General features: G+C 48.3%; 1 protein-coding gene across 2 annotated transcripts in view; it reads left to right on the forward strand.

The window, feature by feature from the left end:
- The first annotated feature begins 7,820 nt into the window (after nucleotides 1–7,820).
- Nucleotides 7,821–14,025, forward strand: part of PINX1 (PIN2 (TERF1) interacting telomerase inhibitor 1) — a 102,663-nt gene continuing 96,458 nt past the window's right edge. The window contains exons 1-5 of one of the 2 annotated variants that reach the window (XM_077291714.1): nucleotides 7,821–7,898; nucleotides 7,989–8,088; nucleotides 10,738–10,847; nucleotides 11,736–11,828; nucleotides 12,895–12,973. In XM_077291714.1, coding sequence (XP_077147829.1) covers nucleotides 7,995–8,088; nucleotides 10,738–10,847; nucleotides 11,736–11,828; nucleotides 12,895–12,973 — 376 coding nt within the window. In that variant the 5' untranslated portion in view covers nucleotides 7,821–7,898; nucleotides 7,989–7,994. Of the gene's footprint in view, nucleotides 7,899–7,976; nucleotides 8,089–10,737; nucleotides 10,848–11,735; nucleotides 11,829–12,894; nucleotides 12,974–14,025 lie in introns of both variants that reach the window. The other variant, XM_077291715.1, reaches the window with a different exon arrangement.

Raw genomic sequence — 14,025 nt, forward strand, 5'->3', positions numbered from 1 at the left:
GGCTTCTCGCATCGGAACTACACCGACCACCATTTTGGAACACCCAAGTTATGGGTATTCCAATATGGCGGCCGGGATTCATATCCCCCTCTGGCTGAGCCAATCCCACGTTGCCTCACGGGATTTGAATCCCTCGCCAAGCCGCTCGGCACCGCTCATTGGCTGAGCGCCCCTGGATTCAAAACCCCCGCCAAAGCCACACAGCTCCTCTCATTGGCTGAGCCGCCTGCCGGCTGAGGCTTGGCGGGGATTCAAATTCAGCCAATGAGCAGTGCCGCACGGCTTTGGTGCGGGATTGAAATCCCCCGCCAAAGCCGTGCGGCACCGCTCGTTGGCTGAACTGCCGCCGACTGAGCCAATGAACTGCGCAGGATTCAAATCCCCCGCCCCGCCGGCTGAGGCAATGAGCGGTGACGTGCGGGATTTGAATCCCCTGCCAACGCCGCGCGGCACCGCTCATTGGCTCAGCGCCAGGGGGATATTCATTTCACCGCACTCCCGATGCAATAGCATCGGGCCTATTTCTAGTGTTCAATAAATGCTGAAACTGACCTGATATTATGATTCTCCAGGTCATTACAAGTTCACAAACACCAAACACGTCTTGGTTCATTTTTATCTAAGTGGTGAAAAAAATTCTAAATTTGTTAAAAAATAAATAAAATGATACCATTTTCCGAGACCTGTAGCGTCTCCATTTTTCGTGATCTGGGACTGGGTGAATGCTTATTTTTTGAGCGCCAAGCTGATGTTTTTTAATGATACCATTTTGGTGCAGATATGTTCTTTTGATCGCCCGTTATTGCATTTTATTGCAATGTAACGGTGACCAAAAAAAGGTAATTCTGGCAGTTTTAATTTTTTTCTCATGCCGTTTAGAGATCTGATTAATTATTTTTTTATTGATAGATCGGGCGATTCTGAATGCGGCGATACCAAGTATGTGTATATTTGATTTTTTCTCTGGTTTTATTTTGTACGTGGTGAAAAGGGGGTGATTTTGACATATATATTAAAACATTTTTTTTTTTACTTTTCACTTGCTTCAATAGTTCCATGGGAGACTAGAAGCTGCAGTAGGCCGGTTTCACACGTCAGTGGCTCCGGTACGTGTGGTGACAGTTTTCTCACGTACCGGAGACACTGACTCACGTAGACACATTAAAATCAATGTGTCTCTGCACATGTCAGCGTGTTGACCGTGTGTCCGTGTGCAAAACTCGGAGACATGTCATCACGTGCCATCCGTGTGCTGTTCATGTGCGTTTTTTCCTGTCATGGGGTTAAAACTGAAAAAATTGTTTGCAATACACGGACACGGACATCACACGGACCCTAAAAACGTACTCACAGACATCACACGGATCCCACACGGATGGCCTACGTGAGCACACGGACACACGGACACGGATAACTCCGGTACCGGAATTATCTGGACGTGTGAGACTGGCCTAAGGGTACGTGTCCACAGTCAGTTTTCTTCGACGCTGCGTGGGGCCACAGCGTCAAACACGCAGCGTCCAGATGTTCCAGCATAGTGGAGGGGATTTTTTGAAATCCCGTGTCCACTATGCATGGAAACACACACGCGGCGGCCCTGCGACTCCGGACATGCTGCGCGTCTTTTCAGATCACAGCATGTCCGTGTTCCTTGCGGCGACGCTGCGTCGCCGCAAGGAATATCACAGGGCCCTATGTGTGGGGTGCGATGATCCCGGATGTGTACAGTCAACACATCCGGGATCATCGCGTCCCAGAAGGGGGCGGGGCTTAGCGCCGAGCGGCTTAGCCGCTCCGACGATACCGCCGGCCATCCTGATTGTGGACTCGTACCCTAAGAGGAACATTACTCTAGAAGACCTTTCTGTGTACACTGTGCATAGGCAGAAAGCTGCCAATCAGTTGGGGTGGGGTTATAGAGAGCTCATGAGCATGGAGGACTGCATGGCAGCAGGTTTACTAGTCCTCTAGTGATAATCTCCTTCTGATAAAACTGATTCTATCAAAGCTGTAGCAAGCAGCTGTCATGGTCTGCTGAGTTTTTGTTACGAGTTTTGTCTGCCCTTTTTGTACTGTGCTGCCCTCTCTGTGTATGATCCCTTGGCTACTTCCTGACTACCCTCTGCCTGCTTCTCTTGTACTGCGCTGTCCTATGTGTGACCCCTTGGCCACATCCTGACTATCTGTTCTGTCTAATCCCTTGGTAACTTTGTCCCGGAGTTACCTTTCTAGGAGTTTTCCTTCAGCTCCTAGCGCTCTGGATCTTAGGCCACGCCCCCAGCAGTCACGTGCTTCAGGTCCTGTTTGTCTGAAGCACACATCTTTACCGCTGCTGCCCCGCTCCACAGGTATCTTTGGGTACAGTTTGTGGAGCGCCCCCACACCGCCGCAGGGCCGAGGGGTACCCGGAGCCGGGCCTCTGGGTCTCGGCTCTGGAGTTGTCACGGTGGCTAGACCCGGTCCGTGGCCCTGTCTGTCAGTGGGGGACGTCCAGTGCAATAAGTGGTGGTGTAGCGGTGCAGTTGTGGGGTGCAGGTCGCGGTAAATAACGAGGACACCAGGTTGCAGTCTCTTTACCTCTTTACTGGAGATCTCTGAGTCCTCAATCCAGAATACGGTTCACCAGGCTGCGCAAGTCCGGCCGGTCCAATGGCACTTCCAGAGTTCACTTCACAGGTGGAAATTGGTGCCTTCCTGCTAGCGCTGTGTGTTGTGGTCCTTCCCTGCTGTGCTTACGGAAAGTCCCCACAACTGTTGTGTCTGTTTCTTAAGTTCCCTCACAACTCGATTAAATGATGTTCTTCTAATCTTCCGTCCCTTCCTGATGTTACAGTTAGAACGGCACCCGTTTGTCGGATAGGCCTGGAGTTCTTCCGGGACCCTAGAGTCTCCCCTCTCCCGCAATTGCCTCCCAAGACTTCATAGGTGATATGTGTTAGACAGCCCGCCTGAGACTGACTGTCCTGCCGCTGTTTAGAGTATTGCTTGAAGCTGAATGTTATAATACTCCCTCGGCGTTCCGGCCACCGGTAGTGCGCCTCAGTAGGATGTTGCTCCGGTCTTACAGCACGACTCCTACTGGAATTCTCCTATTGCTTGATCTCGTTTCTCACTCAGCACAATCTATCTCGCTTCTAGTCCTTTCTTGGGTCCCGCCGCTTCCCGGAGCTGGCGCGGACCCGTTACGTTCTTTTCAATGCCAAGCCTCTGTCAGGATCCCACCCCTGGCAGAGACCCTACTGTCTCTTCCTCCACAACACCCTCTCTCACTAGGTGTTGCTTCGTCCAATCCAGTCAGCTTTCTCATCTAACTTCCTGCCTGACCCCCAGTTTACCCACTATGGTGGGGAGTGGCCTAGTGAATAGAACCCTTAGCTCCCCCCGGAGGCCCGGCTGTGAAATGTATTGGTGTCTGTGATACCTGGTCAGATGAACTCCTTCAGTGCCATCGGACGCACCATAGCTCCCCATAGTGGCGGAGCCACAGTACTGCAACGACCAGGACTCTGGGGCGCTGCATTTGTTTTACTCAGGACACGCGCATTGGCTCAGTGAGCAAGTGCAGTGCGGTGTTCCTGACAGCAGCCTAGTGAGTGACACATCGCTGGAATCAGGGTCACTGTCCCTACATTATGCTGCTCTCAGATTACGTGGTAAAAACTGGTGACAAATTCCCTTTAAAAGGAATCTGTCAGTAAAATCAACCTCCCCAAACCGCAGATATGAGCATTCGGTTCTTTGACAAGTAAATTCATTGGCACTTTAATCTTTTCTGTCTGCTGCTGCAGTCCTGCGAATTTAGTGTTGTAATGCATATGCAAATTAGGTGTTAAGTGCTTTGGGCATTACAGAGCACTAAAGGAGGCCCTGCCTTCTGAGGATGTTTACCTGCCCAGCACCAACCTTTTTAGCTATCACTCAAATGAAAGAGGCTGGTCCTGGGTTTGGCTACAGCCTGGGGAGGTCCTGGCTTCTCAAGTGCTCTGTAATGCACCTTATTTGCATACGAAGGAAAATGCTAATTTCTAAGGAATACAATCCACGAGAAAGAACGGAGTTTCATGTCCAAAAGCCATTTATATAAATATTTTATTAATTTACAACAATTTTTACCAATACTTTAATAAATACAAACAAATACATATAAATAAGACTCAAGTGCTTTTAAAAAGGGTAGGGGTAGCACAGACAAAAGAGACGGTGTGGAAAACGGCCTGATGCCACATGTAAAAGCAGATCACTTGTATTGTACAGTGTATAACATGGGTCTAGAGGCGGGGAGCATGTAGTTAATTGTATACCAATGCCATGAGCCTTGTACACTGACTCATATCTCGCATGTCAATCCATAGAACCTCCCCCCTGACTCTTACCCATGTATTGGCACCAAGACCGGACCACACCGTTGCCCCAACGCACGTTTCGCGTCAGCTTGCTTCCTCAGGGGGCGCCCCCTGAGGAAGCAAGCTGACGCGAAACGTGCGTTGGGGCAACGGTGTGGTCCGGTCTTGGTGCCAATACATGGGTAAGAGTCAGGGGGGAGGTTCTATGGATTGACATGCGAGATATGAGTCAGTGTACAAGGCTCATGGCATTGGTATACAATTAACTACATGCTCCCCGCCTCTAGACCCATGTTATACACTGTACAATACAAGTGATCTGCTTTTACATGTGGCATCAGGCCGTTTTCCACACCGTCTCTTTTGTCTGTGCTACCCCTACCCTTTTTAAAAGCACTTGAGTCTTATTTATATGTATTTGTTTGTATTTATTAAAGTATTGGTAAAAATTGTTGTAAATTAATAAAATATTTATATAAATGGCTTTTGGACATGAAACTCCGTTCTTTCTCGTGGATTGTATTTGTCTTAGGAGTGTCCTTATCATATTAAATATGTCCTCCTGGTAGTCTCCCCCACTGTGGCTGTGAGCATGTGGAGGAATGTGTTATTGTTTTCTTTCATTTTGGGTTTCTTTTATTATTTCTAAGGAATACAGCAACAGATCCCCGCCAGTGATCAACTGAGCTGGCATTTCCTCTATGTTTAAGCCAGATCTAGGAAGAAGAGAAAATCAGGGTCTGGGTTTGGCTGGGGATTGTCACCCCCAGCTGTGAGTTTTGCCTGGTTGGTTCAAGAAATTAGGGGGGAACCCACGTCGTTTTTTCATTCATTTCATTAGATCGTGGACCAGGGCCGGCTCCAGGTTTTTGAGGGCCCCGGGCGAAAGAGTCTCAGTGGGCCCCCCCCCTTTAACACATACCACGATTCATGATGCCCAGATACAGCAGAGAAATATAGGTAGAGTACAATGCCAGATTTCACTTCTTACATGAGTGATAGCTATTGTAAATTCTGCAGTGTATATATACAGGAGAGGAGGAGTGGTACTGTGCGGTGTATATATACAGGGGAGAGGTACTGTGCAGTGCATATATACAGGGGAGAGGTACTGTGCGGAGTATATATAGAGGGGAGTGGTACTGTGCAGTGTATATATACAGGGGAGAGGTACTGTGCGGTGTATATATACAGGGGAGAGGTACTGTGCGGTGTATATATAGAGGGGAGTGGTACTGTGCAGTGTATATATACAGGGGAGAGGTACTGTGCGGAGTATATATAGAGGGGAGTGGTACTGTGCAGTGTATATATACAGGGGAGAGGTACTGTGCGGTGTATATATACAGGGGAGAGGTACTGTGCGGTGTATATATAGAGGGGAGTGGTACTGTGCAGTGTATATATACAGGGGAGAGGTACTGTGCGGTATATATATACAGGGGAGAGGTACTGTGCGGTGTATATATACAGGGGAGAGGTACTGTGCAGTGTATATATACAGGGGAGAGGTACTGTGCAGTGTATATATACAGGGGAGAGGTACTGTGCGGTGTATATATACAGGGGAGAGGTACTGTGCGGTGTATATACTTCAACAGCCGCCCAGCCCACGCCCCCAGCACCTGTCCTGTATATATATTATATACACTGTATCTATACAGGCTGTGCTGGGGGCCTGGGCTGGGCGGCTGCTGTAGTGTGTATATATATATATATATATATATATATATATATATATATATATATATATGTCAGCTGCAGCCGCCCAACCCATGGCCGCCCCAGGTCACCCAGACTGTCAGAATATACAGCGATATAGCATGGCACTCACTCAGGTGCCGGTAGCAGCTCCTCCAGTCCGGAATCTGCCTGTGCCTGATTAGTTCAGCACTGCACAGTGCACACAGCCAGGAGAGCAGAGCAGGAGAACTCTCCGCCCACAATGTCACGCTGGCTGTGTCCTTAACCCCTATGTGCCTGGCCCTGCACTGACTGAGAAGATGCTTGTGCCAGGCAGGGAATATTGAAAGGGTAGAAAGGGTTAAAGCGGCCAGATGGATGTATGACTGCGTGAGTGGGCCCCCCTGTCTTCTCAGGGCCCCGGCACTTGCCCGGGTGCGCCGGGTGCTGACGCCGGCCCTGTCATGGACAACGGCTGAGGAATACCCCGATCATCCACCCCTGCCGTCACTGTTATTAGCGGCAGCAGGTGTAGGTTGATGGGAGTAATAGCCCCAAAAGCCCCCACCGACTGTCATTGTTCTGAGTTGAATATAACTCTCATCATTCTCCTCTGTTCGCGCCGATCGCCGGCAGAGCAGGGGAGAATGATGACAGCCGTCTTCAGCACCCGGCGCCGGGGAACAGCACTTACTGTACCGCTTCTTCTCTGGTGCCGATGCGTGTCACAGGGATGACATCCATGTGTGTTCTCTGTGTACACGTGTGCGGGACGACGTTTTGCCATCTGAGCTGACGGTAAACATCAGGCACGTGCACAGACCCATTCACTTCCATGGGTCTACGTGCGTACGTGTCGCCAGTATGTGTGAAAACTGTGACCACACGCAGCGGAAACACTGATGTCTGAAACCGGCCTAAAATCAATGTAAGGCAATAAAAACAATGTTTGCCCCCCTCAAAAAAAAAAAAGCCATCACTCAGCTCCATGACGGAAATATAAAAAAAAAGTTACTGGTTTTTGGAAAATGGGGAAATAAACCCCAATATTTTTTTTACAAAAATATTTTAAGCCACTAAAATATATATATATATATCTGGTATCTCTGAGCTGGAGAATCGCGCTACCAGGCCACGGTTACCACACAATGAATGTCGTAAATGCAAAACCTCAAACACCTTCATATTATGTTTTCCTTATGGAGGAGTTGGGTGTTTTGTCGCCATTTCACTGCACTTGGATTTCAAATACAAAGTTTTTTTTCCCAATAAATATGTTAAACTGAATGGTGTCCGTCACAACTCCGACTCGTTCTGCACTTAATCAGCCCTCATACAACTACTGGAGAGATTAGTTGCTGTGATTTGGGCTCCATTCATTGATTTTACACATTTTGAACTCCGGGAAAAAAAAAATGACGTCTGTCACGAGCAGATGTAGGTTTGCGCCACTTCACCAAAAAACTTTATCGCAAAATGAGAAAAGACAAACAGACGCAAAATTACGTCATTTGCAAGTCTCTACACAATGATGTTATCTATTGAATTTAATTACGGAAAACCGAATCTGAAATGGAAACTATTGTATTTTTTCTATTATTTCACTTTTGGCCATATAAACATCTGCACATATGGCGGCACAGGGCCACATGGCAACGCTCTAATAAAGTGGTGCCCATAGCAACCAATCACGGAGCAGCTTTCATTTTTCCACAGTAATCTAGAAAACGAAAGCTAAACTCTGATTGGTCTTTCCCTTATATGGAAGGAGCCGGGACTGACGGCCGATGCGCCACACACTACAGCACGTGCTCACTAGAATTCAATGTTACGTCACCAGCCCGGCCTCCTCTTTCCGGCGCCAGCGTTGAGGTTTGGACTACAACAAAATGGCTCCTCCATAGCGGACAATTGGGAGACATAGGTATATAGGAGTGTCTTCACCTGTAGTTCTTTTTTTAGTCTCGCATGACGTCACTTCTCTGCGACCAGCTGATCTCCACATTGACTGTCAGGAGCACCGGGAGAGTTACACAGCGGATGATGGCGATGCTGGCAGAACGTAAGTCTCCTCCTGACCGTGCGACGTTTACTCCTCTCTGGGGGAAGCTCATGTATCCGTGTCCTGATCACCGAACCCCGGTGTACACAGAAGGTGTAGCCCGGACTGATGATACATTGTAACCAAGTGTCTGCAGCTGATACAAGTGTGTCTAATGGTGTGAGAATAGGAGGTCTCCTCCACTGACAGCAAGCAGAGGTGCTGGAGAGAATGGAAGGTGGGAGATCGCCCCCATCCCCCTCTTGTCAGCTGATTTGTGGTTTTTTTCCTCACCCGCCTCCAAAAACCATTTTTTTTTCGTCTGCACTTCTGCGGGGGCTTGTTACTGTGGAGGGGGGGGCTTGTTACTGTGGAGGGGGCGGGGGGGGGGCTTGTTACTGTGGAGGGGGCGGGGGGGGGGCTTGTTACTGTGGAGGGGGCGGGGGGGGGGCTTGTTACTGTGGAGGGGGCGGGGGGGGGGCTTGTTACTGTGGAGGGGGCGGGGGGGGGGCTTGTTACTGTGGAGGGGGCGGGGGGGGCTTGTTACTGTGGAGGGGGCGGGGGGGGGCTTGTTACTGTGGAGGGGGCGGGGGGGGGCTTGTTACTGTGGAGGGGGCGGGGGGGGGCTTGTTACTGTGGAGGGGGCGGGGGGGGGCTTGTTACTGTGGAGGGGGCGGGGGGGGGGCTTGTTACTGTGGAGGGGGCGGGGGGGGGGCTTGTTACTGTGGAGGGGGCGGGGGGGGGCTTGTTACTGTGGAGGGGGCGGGGGGGGGCTTGTTACTGTGGAGGGGGCGGGGGGCTTGTTACTGTGGAGGGGGCGGGGGGCTTGTTACTGTGGAGGGGGCGGGGGGCTTGTTACTGTGGAGGGGGCGGGGGGCTTGTTACTGTGGAGGGGGCGGGGGGCTTGTTACTGTGGTGTGTTTTTTTTTATTTTTATTGGGGTGCAGTAACAAAAAAATGGCAATTTTGCTGTTTCATGTGTTTGCTTTTGTTTATTTTTATATTTTCATAGATCGGATTTTTAATGCACCATTAAAAAAAAATGTCCCCACTTTGTTTTTGTGGGTGGGTACTTTTTTTTACTGAGCGCCTCAATCCCGCCGTGCCCAGAGGCTGCGCGCCGCGATGGCACCTAACTCATTGGCACCTTGAGGTTACTTAAGGGGGTGTTGGGCACCTCAGTCAGAATTGTCTGATGTAAAACTCTATATAATTGCAGACACCGTGTGCTCTTAGAATTTTCGGGTGTCAGCGGTCATGTGACGGGCGCAGCCTCGCTCAGCACAAGTGTATAGAGTGACTGCAGACTTGTCATTATAGACCGGACAGCCCTCACTAAAGTCCTCAGTCAGGCATTGATTACACAGCATCAATCTGAGCTCGCCCCGGTCGCTGCTGTCAGTCAGTTGCTGGCTGTAGAGCACCGCTGGCATCTGGCGGGCACAGATCCGGCAGCACTGAGGGGTCGCTCTTGAGGAAATGATGGTCATCCTGTAGGATATTGGCGAACACCTTAGCACAGACGAAGATGATGAGTCTTGATGGGAATGATTTTGTTTTGATCCAGCACCAAAGACAAAAGCAGACAACGTCCAACCTTTCCACCAACGCCGGTGGTCTTTATCCTGGTATGAAATTCCTATGGGCATCGGAGCCGGACGTCGAAACGTTGGACATTAATGGGTTTTACCCTTTGGCGCTGAATCAAAATAAAATGTACGGTAATGATTATTCCTAACAGCCAGACTCGTCCCTTGTCTGTCGGGGCCGATGTAATAATCCGTATTTGTCCTTATCATTAATGAAAGAGAAAAAGCACGGAATATTGTAAAGCTACAAACCAAACATTACTCCCCATACCGTTCTCCCATCGCTTTTCTTTACATCCTGCCCAGATCCCCCTCCAGTGTCCGTGTGGGTCGGACAGCAATATGAGCTCACTAACTGCCGCTGTGATGCGCTGACCACCGCTGCGACCCATGATTGGCTGCAGCAGTCACATGAATCAAATAGGAAGCATAAAGACTGTTGGGGGATCTGCTATTGGCTGGAGCACAATGTGAAGGCTGCAGTCAGTCAGTGGTCTTATGGTGGACATGAATGACAAGGGACCGGTCGATAACTTGACGTCCTTTTTTGTTTTAACACCCTTAGGCCGATTATTTTATAACTTTTTATTATTTTATTTATTTTTTTATTCTTCAAAATGGGGCCATTCAAAAGCACCCCCTCCATAAAAAAAAAAAAAAACCATGGAATGACATGAAATAATAAAAGGTATATCTTTTAGAAAATCCACAAAATATCAAGTTTGAATGTTATCCCCTATCAATGGGGTCCGGCTGCCATGGTCCCCATACCCTCCCCACGATCCAGAAAAATTCGGCTTTAAGGAGCCGTGGTCGATCACATGCCCCGTCGCCAGAGTGTGCTCAGCCATCTCTGTCGCTCCCATTAAGAGTGATTGGCGTGGTAGAGCGTGTGATCACCCTATCCTCCATACAGGTTTTCGGGGGGCAAGTCAGTCGGACCCCAGTGATTGGACAGTTATCCCCTATCTTAGAGATGGGGATAACTTTCCGACTTGGCAGTGCCCCTTTAAGGGCTCCAGTAGTTGTTGGCCCGTACCTGTATATTGCATAGTCTTACATTGCCTGCTATTTCACGCAGCTCGCAGGAAGCAGAAGTGGTCGGTGGATCCGAGAAACAGCGCGTGGAGTAACGATGAAAGCAAGTTTGGGCAGAAGATGCTGGAGAAGATGGGCTGGTCTAAGGGCAAGGTGCGGCTGCAGAGGGGCACTGCTGTGGGGTTACCCTACTCAGCAAATGATCACCGCTGAGACCTCCAGCGATCACAGGAACGCGCCATTCATTCTCTAAGGGATGGCTGCACTTTCTTTCCGGTGGTCCCATAGACCATGCTTGGAGCGGTGACCACTACTCTCTATCAGGTTGTGTCAGAACCTCATTCTTAGCATCAGGGGTTATCCCAGCGCTCGGACCACCAGCAATCTGCAAGTCGTCACTTATACTGTGGATTATGCGATATTGTGCCGAGATGAGAATATTACTTTAACTCCGCAACAACCATGCACAGTCCTTACATGTTCTGAGTGCGCAGTGATGTCTATTTATCATTAACGTTCCTGCAGTCTAGTTACAAATATTATGTACAAGCCCCCCCATCCCCCTCCAAAACATGAAAGCGATGCTGTTATTTTGTATGGAACATATTTTATCGCAGACATCGCAAAAAGAAATAGATACACAGCACTGTGCAAAGGTTTCCAAGGTGGGCAAACTACGCTGAATAGTGAGAAACTTTCAGAAATAGAAGGGAACTTATCACTTATGTCCGTATCAAGCCAGTGAAATGCCGCTCTCAGAGATTGACATTGGCATTTAATATGTTAACAGCTGCGGGTGGATTGTGATTCCATCCACGGCTGTTAGAGATGAATGACAGCCGATCAGATCAGCTGTCATGTGCAGGAAAGATACGGGCTCAGCACCAGAGCCTGCATCAACTGCAAGGAGGCGACCTATGACATACCTATACATCCAAGGAGATAAAAACGTCTCCAGAAGTCGCTAACTCCTTATAGAGCTTTCTGCACTAAAACCTTTAGACAGAAAGCAAGCTAATGACATCCATTCTTGATTTACAGGGGCTCGGTGCTCAGGAGCAGGGATCCACCGAACACGTCAAGGTTCAGGTCAAGAACAACACGCTGGGACTCGGAGCGAACAGCAATCACGAGGTACTGACCCCAGAGGTGCCCAAATGGATGAGGACAGGATAAAAGGCAGCATTCTGAAATACAAAGCAAAAAGATTCCCAGGAACCTGGCCTAGTGGCCATGTCTGTAGCCACAAACCAGTGCCCTGTGGACCGCCTCCTGCTTGCCGGCCCACCCAGCCCCGCAATGTTTTTTATATGGCTAGACATCTGCTTAGAGGACAGTCGCTGTACGTTCAACATTCACTTCTTACAAGTGAATATATAAAAGCTGTGTAATTTATTCTTAGAGAGCTCTGCTAATTTCTTCACGTATGAGCCACTTCTCCTCCCCTTATGTGCTCATCATTGAATCCGAAGGATGGTTAGCACAATGAGGGATCAGATTACAGTTTTATTGAAATCTATGAAGTCGGAAGGGACTAGATGAGGCAGACCAACTGATGGTACAGGTTCTAGCTAGCTTATCCCAGAGCTGGATTCACAAGTACACTGCTCAGTACTGGTGCATGATGTCCTCTATGCTGCTGCTATATGGATTCACAGCTACACTGTACAGTACTGCCATATAATGTCCTCCATGCTGCGCCGCCTTTTGTGCATTTATTACATAGAGACAGAAGAGCAGGAATTCCTCGTGTCTGTGTCTGCAGTGTATGGGAGACATCATAGCGTTTAGTGTATACACGTGAGTGAGAACCTGCAGAGGGGAAAAGTCAGGAAACAAGACATATGATGGCAGCAAGTGAAGGACAGTTCCCATCTTCTAATCTGACGTATGACCAGATGAAAGTAAATCTATGATTTGCTCATAAATCGGCTTGAAAGATGGTTCAGGAGAAGAGAGATAAGCGTTTGAGACCAGAACGAGCTCAGTGACCGATCCACTGGTGACTCATTCTCTACAGTAGTGATAGACAGAGGCCATATAGACAAAAACTGGGACAATATTTTTAATTACACTTTTGCAAAAAAATAAATTTAGCCTCTAAAATAAGATTAAAAAAAAAAACCCAACTATTTCAGCTGCCCATGGACAATGTTGTCTACACTGTGTTTTATTGTCCGGTTTTCCTCCATAATTGTAGGATAACTGGATCGCCCATCAAGATGATTTTAACCAGTTGCTGGCAGAGCTAAACAATTGTCACGGGACCGGGAGTGCAGGTGAGTTCTGCACAAACTGCTGATGAGTGGGATCAACTGCCTGACGAGAGCAGGTTCTGGGATTTTTATTTTCCTTCTCTTCTTTCTAGAGCTATAAAAAAAATAAAAAATAAAAAAAAATATATATAAATTTTTCCACTTGCATAAACAAAATGACCTGATAACACTATTGTTGAGATACAGATAAAATGGCATTCTCCTATGAAGATCAGCCAAAGGTTGGGCTTCACAAGAGGGCAAAGATGGCAGCCATGAGGGCATTCACCGAGCCCCCGACTGCCATAATAGCCCATCAGCACCATGCGATCTCGTCATTTACATGCTGCTCTCAGAGATGATTGACACCTGCATTCAAATGGTTAAAAGCGATGATCGCATCAAATTCCAGCTGCTGCAGATGCTGGCTGTGTAACACGGCTGTCACCTGCTGGGTATTGTGCAGGCTCAGCTTCTGGGGGACTGAGAGCGCATCTGTGAAAGGGCCACAACTAAATAAGAGCTGCAGAGCCTTTGTTCTCAGTATCAGTCAGATCATCTGGTTAAAGGATCCAGTTTTAATCACTGAGTTACATCCTGTATTATACCCCAGAGCTGCACTCCCTATTCTGCTGGTGCAGTCACTGTGTACATACATTACATTACTGATCCTGAGTTACATCCTGTATTATACTCCAGAGCTGCACTCACTATTCTGCTGGAGCAGTCACTGTGTACATACATTACATTACTGATCCTGAGTTACATCCTGTATTATACTCCAGAGCTGCACTCACTATTCTGCTGGTGCAGTCACTGTGTACATACATTACATTACTGATCCTGAGTTACATCCTGTATTATACCCCAGAGCTGCACTCACTATTCTGCTGGTGCAGTCACTGTGTACATACATTACATTACTGATCCTGAGTTACATCCTGTATTATACTCCAGAGCTGCACTCACTATTCTGCTGGAGCAGTCACTGTGTACATACATTACATTACTGATCCTGAGTTACATCCTGTATTATACCCCAGAGCTGCACTCACTATTCTGCTGGTGCAGTCACT

The sequence above is a fragment of the Ranitomeya variabilis genome, chromosome 2, assembly GCF_051348905.1.
Source record: "Ranitomeya variabilis isolate aRanVar5 chromosome 2, aRanVar5.hap1, whole genome shotgun sequence".
Classification (NCBI taxonomy): Eukaryota; Metazoa; Chordata; class Amphibia; order Anura; family Dendrobatidae; genus Ranitomeya; species Ranitomeya variabilis.